Raw genomic sequence first — 19,210 nt, 5'->3', positions numbered from 1 at the left:
CTTTTCTCCATTATTATGAGTTATGTATATCTATACTGTGTGACTGAGCTTGGTCAGTAATCAGTTTAGGCCCTACCTGACTATTCACATCTTTTTCTTTTATTTGGGAAGCAACATATTACATGGCTAATAATTGTATATGATTTTAGTTATATTTTACGATCATTATTAATTGGAGGTAAACATGTTTACTAATGTTGAGTTCAAGGTCTAGATTTACTTAGAAATTAATAATGTCCTTGAAGAAAGTTGTTTACAAATTTGATGGGAAAATGATCCTCATCCTGGTTCTGGTATTTGTATTAGCTGTTTATAAATGTTGTTTACTTCAGAATTACTCATTCCTACCTTAACATCCAAAGTGTCATCAGTTTTATTGTTTTACTCAGTTTTTATTTGAAAGGATATATTTAAATTATTCACTAGAGTTACAAAGTGCTCATTAATACTTCTTTCACTATATCGCTATTTTGGGATTACTGTGAACTCATTCAAGGACATTTTGGATTATATCATTGTCAGACACCAAGACTGTTTAATATATTAACACATTCCAGGCTATTGGTACATCAGCACATTCAAAATTGGAATTCATTTGGAACAGCACTGGAAGTCATTTGGAACTCTACACATTTGTAATTATGAAAAAACTTTATGACTATTTGGGATTTAATTCACAATACTATAGGTTACTTTTCAATTTTCACTTTGTATTCCAGGGAAATAAATCATTTGTTGAATTTAACAAAACTTGGTTTTTTTCTTTTCTGTTACATAGTTCAAGACTATAGAGTCATAAGACTGCATGTCAGGTCTACTTATTGATGAGCAGATCCTGATTTAATCAGATTGGTATGATGTTCATTATTCAACTTCTTTAAATATAGTGTCTTGTTTGTGTAGAGAAAGTCTGTGCATGTAAATGTGTTTATGAGTGTCACTCTGTGTGTATGCATGGAAGACATGGAGAGAGAGACTATGTGTGCACGTTTTAATACCTGTAGAACATAAAGTGCCCCATCTTTGCTGTATATGGTAGCAGTAATGCATAAAGAACAGAAAGAGTGAGACTGTGTGTACATGTTTCAGTACCTGTAGAACAGAAAATGCCACATTTCTGTTGTATTGGAAAGTAGTAATGCATGGAAGATAGAATACTGAGAGAACAGAAAGTGCCCCATTTTTGCTTTATTTGAAAATAGTAAGCCATGGAAGATAGAATACCTGTAGAACAGTAAGTGCTCCATTTTTGCTGTATTTGGAAGTAGTAATGCATGGAAGATAGAATACCTGTAGAACAGAAAGTGCCCCATTTTTGCTGTATTTGGAAGCAGTAATGCATGGAAGATAGAATACCTGTAGAACAGAAAGTGCCCCATTTTTGCTGTATTTGGAAGCAGTAATGCATGGAAGATAGAATACCTGTAGAACAGAAAGTGCCCCATTTTTGCTGTATTTGGAAGCAGTAATGCATGGAAGATAGAATACCTGTAGAACAGAAAGTGCCCCATTTTTGCTGTATTTGGAAGTAGTAATGCATGGAAGATAGAACACCTGTAGAACAGAAAGTGCCCCATTTTTGCTGTATTTGGAAGTAGTAATGCATGGAAGATAGAATACCTGTAGAACAGAAAGTGCCCCATTTTTGCTGTATTTGGAAGTAGTAATGCATGGAAGGACGCAAACTACCCTCCCTCTGTCACCATAGATGGGTACAACTTGGAAGTTATCAAGAACTTCACATACCTCGGGTCTAACATCTCCAGCTCACTCTCCCTTGATTCTGAGGTGAATGGCAGGATTGCCAAGGCAGCAGAAGTGATGGCCAGACTTAACCAGAGAGTCTGGAACAACCCAAACCTCACAGAGAAGACCAAACTGCGTGTCTACCAAGCCTGTGTACTCAGCTCACTTCTCTACAGCAGCAAAACATGGACCACCTATGCAAGACACGAGAGGAAACTCAACAGCTTCCACCTGAGATGTCTGCGGCGCATTCTGTACATCCAGTGGCAGGACAAAGTACCCAACACAGAGGTTCTAGAACGCGCCAACATGAACAGCATGTTCTCCATTCTCAGTGAGAGGCGCCTTCGCTGGCTTGGCCATGTCAAGAGAATGGACCCAGGTCGCATTCCCAAGGACCTGTTATATGGGGAGTTAGCAGAAGGAGCACGACCAACTGGAAGACCACATCTGCGCTACAAAGATGTTTGCAAGAAGGATATGAAGACGGCAAACATCAATGGCAATGACTGGGAGAGCTGTGCAAACAACCGTTCCAGCTGGCATCTAGCTGTCAGGCAGGGAGTTCAAAACGCAGAGGAAGAGAGAAGAATAAAACAAGCTGAAAAGAGAGCTAGAAAAAAGGATAAGCAAAAGCGTACTTTGGAGCTATGCCATCGTCTCCCATAGATGGACGGATGCCAAGAATGCATGGAAGATAGAATACCTGTAGAACAGAAAGTGCCCCATTTTTGCTGTATTTGGAAGTAGTAATGTATGGAAGATAGAATACCTGTAGAACAGAAAGTGCCCCATTTTTGCTGTATTTGGAAGTACAGTAGGCCCCCTCTTGAACGGCCCCCCTGACCAGCGGCCACCCGCTCCTTGCGGCCAGAATCCGTTGGCACCGACGAGTTTGTGTTCAAAAGTACCCCTCGCGAAAGGCCACCCGGCAAACGCTACCAGAAGCCAGCATATTAGTGCAAAATTATAAAATTTACCCCTCACAAGCGGCTGCTTTTTATTTGAATATGTATCCAGAACCAGTATTTTATTCATAACATGTGTTAAGTAATCCGATTTCTGTTTCCCGATGTCAGGTTTTCGTTACTGAAAGAAGTGTTGAGTAAAGTACATTTACCACTAAGGTTAATATTATATCATTTACACCTCACGAGAAGCCAAATTTATTCCATAAAAACCGAGAAAGACTCAAATTTTAATCCATACAAAAGGGTACGTACATGTAATCCAATTAGCCTTACTGCTGTGTTATCATAAGATGTCCGGTTTAGTCACTCTGATAATTGTTAAGATTACAATTATCGAACAATATTAACAGCTGAGAAGTGGCAGTATCGATATACAATACCCAAGTCAGCAGGAAAATGGTTTAATAGCCTTTATGGCTTCCTTTAGTAAGATGTTGAGCTTGTTCACTTTGGTAATCAGTGGCTCTTACTACTGACAATAATTGTCAAAATTACGAATCCTAGCGGCCATGAGGTCAAATCTGCTTGATGTTAATGGTACATATCGAAGCCCTTTTGGCTTCTCTCACTTAGTTTCAAGAAATGTATAAAAACAATAGGGTACCAGACTGCGACTAACGAATCACGTGACAAGATCACTTCCTTTGAAAACACACGGCAATTTGTTTAGATGCATACAAAATTGTTTTATCAGTATTGTAGTTGGCAACATGAATAACTTACTGCAAAAAGATCAACATGTCATCGAGGAAAATAAAAATTCTCAGTTTAGAGGAGAACGTGAAAGTAATTCAACTGACGGGGGGGGGGGGGGGGGTCGTCGAGGATCCTTGCAGAAATCTAACGTCGGAAAGACTAAGATAAACAATATCGTGAAAGATAATGAAACAATTCTGCAGAAGTGGAAAGGTGAAATGGACAGAAAAAGGAAGATTGTTTGAGCCAGGAGACGTTTGTATCCTGATTTGAAAGATAAGAAAAAGCAAAAAGTTTGTCAGTTGAATTGGGATGTGACTACTGCAAGTAACGGATGGTTGCACAGATTTCAAGTGCGACACAATATCAAGTGTTCTGTCATTAGCGGCGAATCAGCTGATGTTAAAAATGAAGTTTTCGAAGATTGGAACAAAAGACTAAACGATATATGCAGGGGATATAACAGCAAGGATATTTTTAATGTGACGAGACTGGTTTGTTTTTTTTAGACTGTTACCAACAAAGTGACAGATGATGTGAACTGTAACATAATTATAAAGACAGTTTTAAAACTATATCAATGGTTATTCATAGCATTTTTTTTGAAAATGATGACAAAGTTTGTTTTACATTTATTTCACATCATGCATGTGATTTTTTAATTAAAATATTAAATATTTAAAATTAAATGTACTTCTGACATTTCATATTTACTATTCGCATTTGTCATCCCCCTCTAGAAAGGCCACCCGCATTATAAGGCCACTTCCCTGCTGCATTAGGGGTGGCCTTATAAGAGGGGGACTACTGTAGTAATGTATGGAAGATAGAATACCTGTAGAACACAAAGTGTCCTATTTTTGCTGTATTTGGAAGTAGTATTGCATGGAAGATAGAATACCTGTAGAACGGAAAGTGCCCCATTTTTGATGTATTTGGAAGTAGTAATGGATGGAAGATAGAATACCTGTAGAACAGAAAGTGCCCCCATTTTTGCTGTATTTGGAAGTAGTAATGGATGGAAGATAGAATACCTGTAGAACAGAAAGTACCCCATTTTTGCTGTATTTGGAAGCAGTAATGCATGGAAGATAGAATACCTGTAGAACAGAAAGTGCCCCATTTCTGCTGTATTTGGAAGTAGTAATGCATGGAAGATAGAACACCTGTAGAACAGAAAGTGCCCCATTTTTGCTGAATCCAGAAGTAGTAACGTATGGAAGATAGAATACCTGTAGAACAGAAAGTGCCCCATTTTTGCTGTATTTGGAAGTAGTAATGCATGGAAGATAAAATACCTGTAGAACAGAAAGTGCCCCATTTTTGCTGTATTTGGAAGCAGTAATGCATGGAAGATAGAATACCTGTAGAACAGAAAGTGCCCCATTTTTGCTGTATTTGGAAGCAGTAATGCATGGAAGATAGAATACCTGTAGAACAGAAAGTGCCCCATTTTTGCTGAATCCAGAAGTAGTAACAAGTTCCAGCTCTGGGTCAGCAGTGTTACTGAACTCTTCTGACAGGAAGGCAGGTTCTCCCATTACAATATTCCCACAAGGAGCAATGTTCCAGATATTGTCACACACCTAAAAAAAAAAAAAATGTTGCTGATATCCTCTAGTTATAGTCAGAAACACGAATAACTTCTCATTAAATGGAAAAGCTCAGGATGAATCTATAATGTCCACAAAGGTACACAAACCCAAAAGTGGTGCAAGAAGATTACTACAGGATTAAATGATCACGGTTGGGTATTTATCAATGTGAAAATTTTACCTAATCACACACAAATTAAAAAAAGTCCAAAGAACTTTATCTCAACTTTGTGAATGATTAGGTAACAATTTACATTTTGATAAATATGTATCATGACCATTAACCATTATAATTCCAATTTACTTCCTTTCTTCCATCATATCAATGGATTTCATCAACAGTGCATTCACTTTTAGATATCTTAAGTAAACTTTCAGTAGCCACTTCACTGTGACAGAAAACATAGCCAAAAGTCATCAATACTTCATATAGTAATATAAGATACAATGTCAGTGCTGGCCATGCCAGTAATCTAAGAACTTGTTATAGTCATCTTTTTAAATTAAAAGAAAATTGGTTGTTGCTGTTTAAACCAGATTATGCATTGGTGTGGGACAGGGATATTGCGCCCAAGGGGGTTGGATTCTATTATTGCATCATAAGCAGTGGTGTGGAACAGGGATATTCCACCTGAGGGAGTCAGATTCTATTATTCCATGATATTAATGGTGTCCGACAGGGATATTCCACATGAGAGGGCTGGATTCTAATAATCTATTATATGCAATGTGTGAGACAGAGATATTCCATTGAAGGGAGTTGGATTCTATTAATCCATTAGATGCACTGGTATTGGACAGGGATATTCCACCTGAGGGGGTTGGATTCTATTATTCCATTATATGCATTAGTGTGGGACAGGGATATTCCACCTGAGGGGGTTGGATTCTATTATTCCATTATATGCACTGGTGTGGGACAGGGATATTCCACCTGAGGGGGTTGGATTCTATTATTCCATTATATGCACTGGTGTGGGACAGGGATATTCCACCTGAGGGGGTTGGATTCTATTATTCCATTATATGCATTGGTGTGGGACAGGGATATTCCACCCAAGGGAGCTGGATACTATTATTTCATTACATGCACATGTGTGGGACAGGGATATTCCACCTGAGGGGGTTGGATTTTAATTAATCCATTATATACAATGGTTTGAGATAACTAAACAACTAATAAGAGTTGTCCAAGTCTGTCATTCTCTTTACCAACCTTTTTAGAAGTACACCAACTGTCAAATAGTTATTTCTTTTTCCCAAGCAATTCCTAAACCTGTGTCGATATGCCTGAGGTACCAACTCATAACCCTTCAAGATACTTCCAAGACCAATTCACAATCCGCACTTGCTTCTACTGACAGTGAAGTATAAACTTCATTAGTTTTGCCAATAAGTACACTCTGGTGTAACAAAGTCCAGTGCTCTCTTGGCCATTTTAAATTCTCTGCTATTTTTCCAAAATGTGAAAAATATTGATCTACAGCTATTTCTTTACAAAGAGGTGTTTAATATAATATTTTTGCAACATCAAAAAGTGAACCTTTGTGAGGAGAATACTGTTTGCTTGCCAGTTCCAATTCTTTAAATTTCAATTGCTTTTCCATCTCTTTCTTCTTTTTGTATTTGTAATATCATTTGCATTTTTCTTCTTTTGGTATCTGCATTTGCCACTCTTCCCTTTCTCTTTATCTTTCTTCTTTTTGCATCTGCAAATGCACCTGCATCTCTTTCTTCTTTCTGAATTTGTCTCTCTTTCTTTTTTCTGACTTTTCATTTGAATTTCTATTTCCTCTTTTTGAATTTGTCTCTGTCTTTCCTGTTTCTGACTTTGTATTTTCATTTCATTTCCTTCTTTTTAAAGTTGAAGTTTTATGAATTTTATCTCCATGTATTTTTTTAATTATAATTCTTTAAATATCATTTCTGAGCTAGAGAATTACTAATTAATTCTAAAGCATTCACATCAAAAATTTCCTTTTCTACCAAATACATGACCAAAATATTTTTTATTTCCTGTTTTAACCAAAGAGGATTTTATTTCAGAAAGAATACAGCGATTAATAAGTTCCAGCAACTCATTTTTTCTTAAACATTCGAACCCTTCCTGGGTCGGATTGGAAATGAAACTCTCCACCCTAGATGACATTGTGAAAGCTTGTTGGTTTCCCTATGTAAATTGAAGAAAGAAAAAAGGGACTAAGAAAATTATTAATTCATATCCCAATGAGCTGCCAACTTCTGTTACAACTCTATAGTCACAAGCCAAGTAACTGAATGAAGCAAAACCAACAAGTTTTGTAAGATTTATCAAACAATTTAATTAATGTTATAAATGAAAATATGAGAGTAACTTAAAGTATTCTTAACTGAATCTCCAATAATCCTGAAAAAGTTCTAATCAAGTCCAAAAGGAAGAAAAGTTCTGTATAAATTTCAGAAATGGAAATGTACTGGTCCACTGAGTATCATGACATTGTCAGAATGGTGTTGTCCAGAACTCCTTTGAATAATTCACAAGAGTTCCAGAATAATGTTATAGTCCAATTAGCACTTTCTATTTGCACTGAATAAATCATCCATAAGACAGACTTTTAATGCTAATGTCCCTGCCTTTAAAATCAGACCTAAATCTTGCTGTTTGCAAGCGTAGACAAGAAAAAGGAGTCTTCCTAAAACATCACAAGAGTACAGAATGAATGCTGGTGATTTATTAGACTGTACACATATGGGATTTAGTCCTTTTACAAAATGTGTTAGGGTGTTGAAAGTTACCTCAAAAGTGAAGGCTGTGATGGTTGTCCCTGATGGGTTCTCACTGACCCCATATACCTCCAATTCATCCAGGTTCTCTATCTGGGAGATGTCTGATGCTGTAAATAGCCACAGGACATAAATATACTTAAATACATTGTATTGACTGCAAAATTAATGTTCCTTGATTTTATCAATTCTAATGAGATGTACAGATAAGTAACCAATAATTAATACAGAGTAACATATTCTGAGTGACTGCCCCACTGGAAAGAAAGTGGTCTCTCAGGTCAACACATTATGGTAGTTTCCTATGATATCATGAGTTCTATGGTATCATGGTATTCAGATTTTTGGCATTTTTCTGCATAGTGTCATCCTATCATGTACTTATCTTATATACATTACATGACCGACGATAAATTACTAGTTCTGCATAACCAACTGATTTTGGGAAAATGCCGGGATCGTTGATGAGTACACTACTTAAAAATACACACATGAACATCACTGTTTCCAAATAATGGCTGTAACCCATGTTCTCAAATGAATCTATAGTTTTTCAAAATCGCTATCACAGTAACAAATCAGATAACCAGCTTCTTGTCTGATATGTCCAATGATATTATGCAAGAGCCAGATCACATGATCACCAAATTTGTCACGAAGCAAGAGATCAAATCAATGGTATCAAATAAGAGAGTGAAAATTTTGATGTATGGATGGTTGTCGTTTTCTGTTGGCTTTCACAATTAACAGGTGATGACTTTAAAACTTTGTTGTACATAATTTATTACTTTTTATTGGAACACTGGAAGTTGTTTGAATAGTCTGAGGACAGCATGTACTTTCATGCTCATCTTGATGGTCCATTTCTCAGTTACAATGCTGGCGCTACTCTCCCCATCACAGGTGGTTACAGATGCATTTCTTTAATTCTCTCTGATAAGTTTTTGTTGGACAGCACAGGTGGCAGAATGAGTACCAATGGAATAGCATCCATTTTGCAAGTTGATTTACAATTTGTGCAACATATACATCAAATTCCCAACATTAGGACAAGTATATGCCATCATAAAGTATTTTTCAGTATTACCACAATATTAGAGTGACTCCCCTTGCATAACCTGAAATCTACATGGCATCTGCTTATCAATCGTTTCCCACAGTCATCTTATTTAAACTGGAAATTAAATGCATTTTAATATAGAGCAAAGAACAACAAATAGACATATATATAATATCTTGAAAGTCAATGTACCTATTTATGCATTCACTGATCGCAAACTTTAAGACCATTGATACCATAGCACTCCAGTATATATAGCTGAGGTTATCCTTGCCTTGCAAAAGGACAGGTGGTCTCCCAAAACAATGGTCTTTCAAGTGAGGTTGTTGTTGTTGTTGTGGGGTTTAATGCCATTTTTCAGCACAAAATAGGCTATACATGGCGGCCAGTATTAATGGTGGAGGAAGAACCCGGGAAAACCCCAGAAAGAACCACCAACCCACAAGAAGATACTGGCAAGTTTTCTCACATACCTACATTTGCTGAACCCAAGACTCGAACCCACATAGAAAGAGGTGAGATGGCAGTGATCCATAATGGTGAGTGCTTTAGACCACTCGGCCACTCAGGGCACCCCTTTCAAGTGAGGTTTTACTGTACCAAAATCTAATGTTATCTGTATTTGTAATAGACTATTTATCTGTATCTTTAAATCCTAACACATTGAAAACGATTACATAAAAAAACAAAAATTGCTGGGCAGAAATTTCATGTGTGGCAACTAAATTTCAATTATTTGACAATTCAACTTTTTACATTATGTGCATAAGCATCCATGCACATAAATAGAAAAATATCTTTCAAGGCTATTCAAAATTAGAATGCCTTACATAAAATCACCATACGCTTCATGCATGACAGGGATAGAAACAGACTACCTAAAAGGTAATGTCAAATTTCATTGTTCCCAACATCAATAGATTTGCTTGCCCATGAGACAATTCACTTGCCCTAGGCAATGGGAATACTGAAGGCCAGGTCAGAGTATAGTTTGTACACACTGCATACTCAGCTTGTGACAGTGTAGACCTAGATTTGCCATCAAATAATGTACCAGCAGATCAGGGTCTACATGTTGTTCAATCTATTAATAATTTCAAGGACAAAGTCTAGACTCAAATCGGCCTGTTTTCAATTGGCCAGTTATGTCATGATACATACAGTAATCATGCAGCAAAAACAAAGAAGCTATCATAGTGAAGTCATAATCACTGACAATACTGTACCATATTGTTATTGGGACTTCTGCTGAAGCACTGAAAGGGTTACAATGGTCTGAAGAGATTTTCTGAAACATATGGCAATGTTTATCCCATCAACTCAATATCAGTGATACATCACAGGCTACCCAAGACCATCATCAAGTAAAAACTATTTAAAATACTCAAATTCTGAGACTTTTCAGATTTCTCATTTTCTTTGTATCTGATTCATAGTTTTGAAGAATTATTTTTCCATTATTCTTTAAGGGGTCATCCATTTAGTATGTACAAAAAAAATCAGCCATTTTTTTTACTCATCCCCCTTTTTGCATGGTGTACTTTTTTCTATTCCCCCCCCCCCCCATCTGTTGGTATGCTTTCCTTACTAACCGCCCCCCCCCCCTTTCAAACACTGTCAACTTGTTGGTGATTCAAATCAAACAAGAGTTTCTTAAGTAACATGGTCGCCATATTTACATGGGCAAGTCTACGTTTTCAAGCAATGGATTCACCTTGTATGATAATCTCAACAATTCTGAAATTTTTGGAGTTACATCTCTTTGAACAAATGTGTACAAGAGTTCCTCTTTTTTATTTGTTTAATTCTTTTAGAAATATTAAAACTAGACATTGCAAATACTGGACACAATGGTATGTGTGGGAAACCAGAAAAGGACACATGGGCTCATATCGTTGCTTACAATTTACCCATCAGTCATGCATGTACTATAAATACTACAAGGGAGGTCACTTCTCTCCCTTCTTGTGCAACCTATTTAAGAATCAGCACTGATATTTCAAGCTACATTTCATGTAGCATAATAAATTTGGTCCCAATGTTTAGCTTGAGCATTTGACCTTGTTTGCCTATCCAAAATTTGGCTTACTATTATACCTTTAAGAAATTCGAGACCAATTTTTCATACTATAGTTTGACATAGCCATGACTGCCCACACTTAACATGCAAGTGCAATGTGCTGAATGGAATACTGCCTACTCATTGGCAAACCGAAAATGATGTACTGCACCTAGTTATATCCATGATCCTTTATGCTTTTAAAATTAGTAGGTGGTTACAAATGAACTGGAAGGTGTGCAAATATTGTAGGTGTTCACTGTTGGCTAAGACAAATAGATTATACTCATAGTAGTTATAATATCCTTTGTGTTATTAGGTGTGTACATACTACTTGGTGTTATTCCCCTCTCCTCACACGCACACATATGCAAACTACAAATCAACCTTCGTGCGTACATACCATATGGATGGGCCATAATCAGACAGCCACAAAATCTTACAAGGTCAGCATCTCAATATTCTATTCTTGTTGAGGTAAGGACAACATCATAATAGAACATGCTCTACCTTATGGCAGACATATAATAACACAAAAGATTCCATCAAAATTTGGACATACCCATGTCTGCAGAGCTTTCAAATTTCTTTTTCTTAGTTGGTGGTTCAACCTGAAAGAACAGGACATGCCAAAGTTCACCTATAGGTCAAATATTACGTAATGAAAAAAACATGCCGAACATTGTGAAATCTGAGAAAGCATACAATTTCCATTTACTTTGTAACACATTTTAATTTGTAAAAGTGTAATTTAATTTTTTTTTTAAATGAGACATACTATGGATGGATGCATGGATTAGTGGATTAATTAATATATATATAATAAAACCAAAACTATTATTCAATTATGTTGCAACTTTGTGCATGTACATACACAAACAGACACATGCACACACACAAAGCAAAAAACATTTTGTATTTAAAAGAATGTAAAATTCAGTGCAATGATTTTTCACATCTCTAAATTTAAATATCATTTTAATTAACACTTATCAAATAAAATGATTTTCTTGGAACAGAAACTTGAGAAAGCTATCCCATGACTGGGCAAAATGATTTTAGCATTAAATATTTTTAAAAATTGTCATCTAAAATTGTTTGGCTTTTAATAACATATTTTATTGAATATCTGTAGAAAAACATTAAAAACATTTTTTTAAAAGCACCACCTAATTACATCAATATCAACAGGTATTTCTGTGCACAAATATTCTTATTTGGTCCAATTGGGAAATATTCAGAAATTCATCATATGCTGATTATTAAAGACATCTGACAATAAGAATAGGAATCAGAAAGCAAAAGAAACTCAGACAAAGTAGAACAGTCAAATAACATTACAACAGGATATGACAAGATTTATGTCAAGCTCAACATAGTGAAGACTTCATTAGATGGAGTCCTAATGACGAAGAATGGTCATTGATGTGGGAAGAGAGTAATTTTTTTAATTAAAAAAATATTCTCTATGAAATATTTAATATATAAAATTTAATTCCAAACATAAAAAGTGTACAATATTTTATATTTTTTTAAAGCAACTTTGATAAATTTTGTTTAAAATTTATAAAATAAAAACCAATATTTGATTTAATGAAACATTCAAATTATTGAATTCCAAACAAAATTTCTAATATTAAAGAATACTGAATAAGTAGCAAAACAGGACCCCTTAAGTATCTCTCTCTTTCTCTCTCTCTCTCTCTCTCTCTCTCTCTATGTATATATATATATATATATATATGGACACTAACAAATCAAGATTATCCCACTGCAAGCAATGGGGACAAAATAAGTGGAAATTAACTGCACTGATGCATAAATTTAGAGACTTGCGGCTTAATTTATCATATCTTTAAACTGAAAAAAGGAAGACTATCGGTTCAATGATATAATTTTAGAATTGTTCATTCTAAAAGTATAGGTATTCTGATTGGCATAATATTTTCACACTGTATTTTGATGGTGGTGTGCAAACTTACAGACTGATTGACATAATATGATTCAAAAATATGCTGTTCACAATTTTGCATACTGCCTATTTGTATTTCAGTATAGTGTACAGAAATGTAGAAAACTAACATTGCTGTTGCATGATTTACTGTGTATACATGCAAGTAGCTGTGTATAATAAGGACACAGAGGTTACCAGCAAATGTTTTGTCATGTTGTTATTATTTTGGAATAATTCCTTCAGTACCACAAGGGGAATAACTCGTACACAGAGACCTGGTTTTCTCCCTTGACTTAAAATTTTTCATTCATTGCATCAAAATATATTGTTATCATTAACAGTTTCTTAAAGAATAATTGGAAAATTATAATCTTTACAAAGAAATATATATTTCATATTTCTAAATATAACAGAAGCAGATAAAGGCTAAATAAAGAAAACAGTTTTTTCTAAATGTATTTATACACATGGAACACATTTTTATTGATAAAAAGATGATATATATTTGAAAATGAAAACAATTGGTACTTCCATCATCATCAATATAATATATATATTGAATAATATAATATGATGAATTAATCACCACCATTCATCATCATCAAATATTTTAAGGCTCATTTGAGTTCAAATGGGTCACAATATGAAAGAAGGTAAGTCAAACAGAATGGAAATGAAAATAAAGGATATATTCACAGAATACACCACTGCTTGTTCCATTATGAAGATACTGGTTGAAAAAATCATGAAGAGAACATTTAACATAGGACTCTAAAATTAATTCTAAAAATTTACTCAATTGTAAGAAAATTCCAAATATTTTTTTGTTTATGACCTTCTGAGAGCAATGTTGTACATGATCAACATTTGCAATATCTAAGCACAAGGTCAAAATTTTTGCTGTAAAGTTTCATGACTATCTAGCCTGTCCTCAAATGCAGGAACTTTACTTGACTCAAATTAATGTCCGAAAAACATTAAGCACCACCAGAAAGCTGCTTTGGTACATTTCAAGTGAGATTTCCTCGCTTGTTACTTGATATACTGAGTCACATTTTATGATGGAAGGGCCCCAATCATCTACATATCCATAGAAAACTGTCTATCAAATTTCATTTATCTATGTCCAATGGTGGTTGCTCAATCTTGCATTCAAGATTCTCACCCACTTTGAGTTTTGTGATATATATATATATATATATATATATATATATATATATATATATATGTATATATATATATATATAATGCAAACCCTTATAAACATTAATTATCAAGCAAAAGAAAATTTCAGACTAAAGTGACAATAAATTCTTACCATTTCCTTTGCAATTTCTTTTTCCTCATTGCATTTTAACTCTCTGTCTTTTCACAATTAAAGATTTGAACTTTTTAATTGGTAATATATGCCCAATATTTTGCTGACATACTATTAAACTAACCATCCTACCTACATCATCATGGCATAAAACACATTTTTAAAAAAAATTCTTTATGATATCAAAATAGAAGAACTATAATGAGTTGATAAAAATCAGAATATATTTTTGTTTTATTCTTGTTTAAATCATTACTGTCAAAATCTGTTTAAGAAGTGATTATTAATGTCTACCCCTAGAAATCACTTCACTGGCTCAGATCAACTTAAAGTGACAACCATGGTACAATCATCATTCATGCAACAAAACTTACCTGGAATAGCTGCTATATATGTGGCCTGGCATGAAAGAAATGCAGCATGCAGCCTACTAATCTAATTTTTATACTCATTCACATATACACAGCTCTTTATCTTAAATCTTATCTATTTTTATTTGTTAAGTTAGAAGATCACTGCTGTGGTATAGGAATAGACACCATCATTTTATGAAATAATACAAAATATAAATGTGAATCAAAAATGCATACCTTCAAAAAAACAAAAAACAAATGCAGCTTAAAGATTATTTTGACTAGTTAAGGGAGATAACTATGATTTCTTTTCTTGCTCTACCTTGATATCTCCAGATTCCTTTTCACTGTATTTCAGCAGCAATGAATTCCCCAGCCTTGAACCCAGGAACAGGAACCCCTCCTCACAGACACACATCTGCACATACATAAACATTATATGTGACTCAATATATGCTAAAAGATTTAGGAACAGAGGTGTCTGTTAAACAAAGCAGAAAAAGTTAAGTTAATAATCAAAACACAAATCAATACATGCAGAAAGCTGCTAGATAGTACTGAAAGGTATGCAAAAAAGACTGGGCAAGAGAATGTCCACCATGAACAAACTGTTGTACAAAAATACAAGTAAAATACTGAAGTTAGAGTAAATAGTTACTTGACACAATGTTTATATCTGCCGTCAAATATGATTAAGACTGATAAAAGTCTTCCAGAGAAGATTTAGTATTAAACAGCGTATGACAAGTATTCATTGGACTTTGGTAATCCTGCCTATTAATGGTGTTCGATTTTGCAGGTGAGACTGGAACTGTCAGGCTACAATATATTTTGACACAGTAACTATTTTACCAGATCTGAAGTTAAATACAGCTACTAATGTCGAAGACGTAACTTTCAAAACCTTTTATAAAACACCTTTGCTTTCTTAACACAGCTGCCATTATGGCTTCCACTTCTACAGCCCAAAAACTAGTTACTACTGTTTCATCATTTACATACAACAAAAACAGTTTATGAACACATCTACTGCTTATTTCTCCAAAAATCTAAGCTCTCCTCCAATCTCCTGAACAAATTTAGTCTGAATCCTTTCAGAAATAAAACTGACCATCAAAAGCATATAACCAAGGAGAACAGAAAATCATGCTTGCATGACTTACACATGTAGTAAGGACACTGGCAGCTGCCTTGTCAAAATGGAAGCTTCGGACACTCCTCATCCCGTCAACCATCAGGGTTAAAACATACCTAAAATATATAAATTAAAAACTAAATCACAAACACACAAAAAAAGAATTGTGCAGTAAAACATAACCGTACCTGCACTTTTCTCAGTCGTGTGTTCCAGACCACTACAGCCTTTGATTCCATAAAAAGAATGATACTAAATTTGGTACCTTTTTGTTGTCTTGGTCAGTGTTTTCTGACAGGTAGATGTAAAATTAGCTGAACCACAGGCCTTTGAAATTCAATCACTGTAATAAGAAAATGTCAGAATATCCAAGTAAAAAATGAAGCAAAAGATGTTCTAGGTGGGTGGGGTGCAGAATGAAAATTTTATACCACTGAAAATATTTTTTTAAATCATATCTTACCTCAATTAATGATTTTTAATCTTTATCATTTTTACTCTGCACTCCTATCCACCTAGAAAATCAGTCACCAACCGTGCCTTTATTATATCTGTATGGGAATTTTATCTTTTTCCTTGTTTTTTCCTCTAATATTTTCTTACTATTCAGATTCTGAAAATGTAAGTGATAGATCTACATGGATTTTTAAAAAAAACTCATTAACATTATACCTGTAAAGTGAGACTGGCCCCAGGCTCATCGTTCTTTTAAGAGCTATTGCAAACTTCTTTCCTTAACTTGATATTATAAGACATTTTCTAATTGAAAAGACAGTCTGAATAAAAACGAAGCTCTCAAAATCTTTAGTTCTTTCGAGATTCATCAAATCTTGCAATGAGATGACTTATCATAATTAATTTAGGCTACAGGTATCTTAATTTAAGCTAGAGTTATCAGAAAGGTGGAATGTTAATTGTACTGAGACCACACAAATATGCAATCAAAATATCATCAAGATGTCAATATGGTACTCCTTAATTACAGTTTTATCTATGGGAGCAATAGAGTATACCACCTTATAGTCACAATGCCATATAATGAAGTACAAAATACAGTACTCATAAATTATACTGCTACTGCCATATAACGAAGTACAAAATACAGTACTCATAAATTATACTGCTACTGCCATATAATGAAGTACAAAATACAGTACTCATAAATTATACTGTTATTGCCATATAATGAGCAAAAAAATACAGTACTCATAAATTAAACTGTTATTGCCATATAATGAAGTACAACATACAGTACTTGTAAATTATACTGCTATCCATGGATGATATAGTACACTAACTTACAGTGAGACTGCCTTACAATGAAGTACAGTACTCCCTGATTATAATGCTGTCCATGGGAACCAGAGTATACCATGTGCAGTTAGAACAACATATGAACATGTACATGACACAGGTAAATTTAATACCGCTTAATGAAATGAGATCCAGGACTATGCTCACTTTATAAAATCAACCATATTATAATGAAGGGCCTTATGGTGATGGAGTACTGTATCCGCAGTGTGTTATATGTTGATACTGTAATTAATTAGATTAAATTACGGAGTCCCTTCAGCCCATAATGAAACATACACTGTTGCAATGTGATGACTGAGCAATTTACAGTTTCAAAATACATATAGAACAAGATCCACCAAAATTTATATGAATCAATTTATTTCATTCAGAGCTGAGGCACTTAAAATTTTTATCACATGAAAGTTTTCTTACAGCTCTCCTCCTTTTAGAGAAAGCACCAACTTGTCATAAGAAATGAAAGCAGCCTTGACAGCATCTAGGGAAATTCGAACACCTTCCTGTACTCCTGCATGAATAAACATGTGAAAAAATGAATTATTTTCAAAAGAAATGAACAAATTCTTAAATGCATAACAAATAGTAACTACTTGATGAGTCACTATCATATCAACCAAGACACATTTTTTCTTTCTTTCACTTTTTAAAGTCATCTGCTGATAAGTAAGGACTGAGACCAACTGGTCAGTGGCAAGTCCTCGACTTGTGGCAGGTCCTCAAACTATAGTGAGTATTTATCTATTTTCTATTATCCTTCATGAGACAAATGTACAAATGTCAAACATCTACACATCATTATTTTTATGCATTGTGATTTGTTAAAAAATGGTGATTCTCGTATATCAACAAAACGAGAGTCCTTCAAATGGACAGACACTCTACTGGCCAAAAGAAATTTTTCCAAGATAAAACTGACTCTTCTTGTTTGCTGCTGAGTGTTGCAACTATCTCAGATATTCTTCAGCAATTTTTTCAAATTAACTGATGTGGCTCACATACTGGATGTAATACCAGCAAAATTTTCAATTATGACAAAGTAGATTTTATTGGAGGTCTTATTCTGAATACTCATGTTAATATGACCATCCATTCAGAAGGAGCAATGATAACAAGATATACTGGCCGTATTTTATATTAGATCAGCACCACTTTTATTTAGTACCAACTAGACATCATAATAAGTCTTCTGGTGAAAACTCCTTGTCAATTTGACTTTCCATTCAAGATGAGTAGCAATAATAATTTTTTCGTTTAGGACGAAATCTTAAGTTGACATGATCATCTATTCAGAAGGAGTAGTAATAATATGATTTCCATGATACCATGACTGCCATAATGGCTGTCAGATCAGCATTATTTTCATTCAGAACCTTTTTGGTGAATACCTCATGCTGATATCATAATCCATTCATAAGCAATAACAAGATTTTTCAAGCCAAACTGGAGGTCAGATTAGCACCACTTTCATTTAGGACCACCTAGACACTAGAATGTTTGATGGTAAAAATTCCATGTTAATATGACCAGCCTTTCAGAAGTAGTAGTAACAACAAGAGTCTCATGACAACAACCATTATGGATATAGTGTAGGTAAAATCCATAGCTATTTCATTTAGAATCTGCAAGAAACAATATGGAGTATTTTAGTGAAAAATCCAAGGAAATATCACCATCCAATCAGCAAGTGTAGAAATAACAATATTTAAAAAATGGCTGTTTTGAGGTTTTTATATTTTTTGGGTATCTTCATCCATATTCAATACCACACATTAGCATCGTTTGTGAAGGTCTTTATACCAGGATGCATTCTGTTATAATCAACCTTTGCTCTACAGCTGTTGATAAGACACTGAAAGTTTTTTCTGCTTCCAGTAATATCCACTGTATTTTATGGTGGACTGGCACTGGCATAATTGGCCTCTACAAAGTCATTAGTAGTTTTAAAGATATTGTAAACATTAATTATCATGCAGAAAATAAATTTATCTTGATAAAGAAATGATTACTTTTGGCATAGAAATGAAAAACATTAAAAACGAGTAATTTCTGTAATATCAAAGCTGAGGCAATATAATAACAGCCTAAGATCAATAAAATGTTTTTCTAAAATCAATTTAAGACTCTATTATCATCATTCACTCCTAAACACTTACTACTGAATAAACATATTTATACCTTCTTGCATCTGCACTGATCAGAAAAAAAATCTTTAACCACCTTAGTAAAGCATAAAATACAGGTCA

The 19,210-nt window shown here is 34.4% G+C and overlaps 1 protein-coding gene across 1 annotated transcript in view; it reads right to left on the bottom strand.

Moving 5' to 3' along the window:
- The window catches only part of LOC149782517 (cleavage and polyadenylation specificity factor subunit 1-like), a 152,093-nt gene that overhangs the window by 92,409 nt on the left and 40,474 nt on the right, over positions 1 to 19,210 (bottom strand). Inside the window, exons 10-15 of the mRNA XM_089933943.1 lie at positions 17,382 to 17,475; positions 15,679 to 15,766; positions 14,838 to 14,933; positions 11,453 to 11,501; positions 7,784 to 7,881; positions 4,844 to 4,999 (exon numbers count right to left, since the gene is read on the bottom strand). Of these exons, the coding sequence (XP_089790069.1) occupies positions 4,844 to 4,999; positions 7,784 to 7,881; positions 11,453 to 11,501; positions 14,838 to 14,933; positions 15,679 to 15,766; positions 17,382 to 17,475 (581 nt within the window). The remainder of the gene's footprint in view (positions 1 to 4,843; positions 5,000 to 7,783; positions 7,882 to 11,452; positions 11,502 to 14,837; positions 14,934 to 15,678; positions 15,767 to 17,381; positions 17,476 to 19,210) is intronic.

This window comes from Sinohyriopsis cumingii, chromosome 15, assembly GCF_028554795.1.
Source record: "Sinohyriopsis cumingii isolate HCF-2022 chromosome 15, ASM2855479v2, whole genome shotgun sequence".
Classification (NCBI taxonomy): Eukaryota; Metazoa; Mollusca; class Bivalvia; order Unionida; family Unionidae; genus Sinohyriopsis; species Sinohyriopsis cumingii.
The sequence above is the reverse complement of the archived record's forward strand: the minus strand, read 5'-3'. Positions and strand labels throughout refer to the sequence as shown.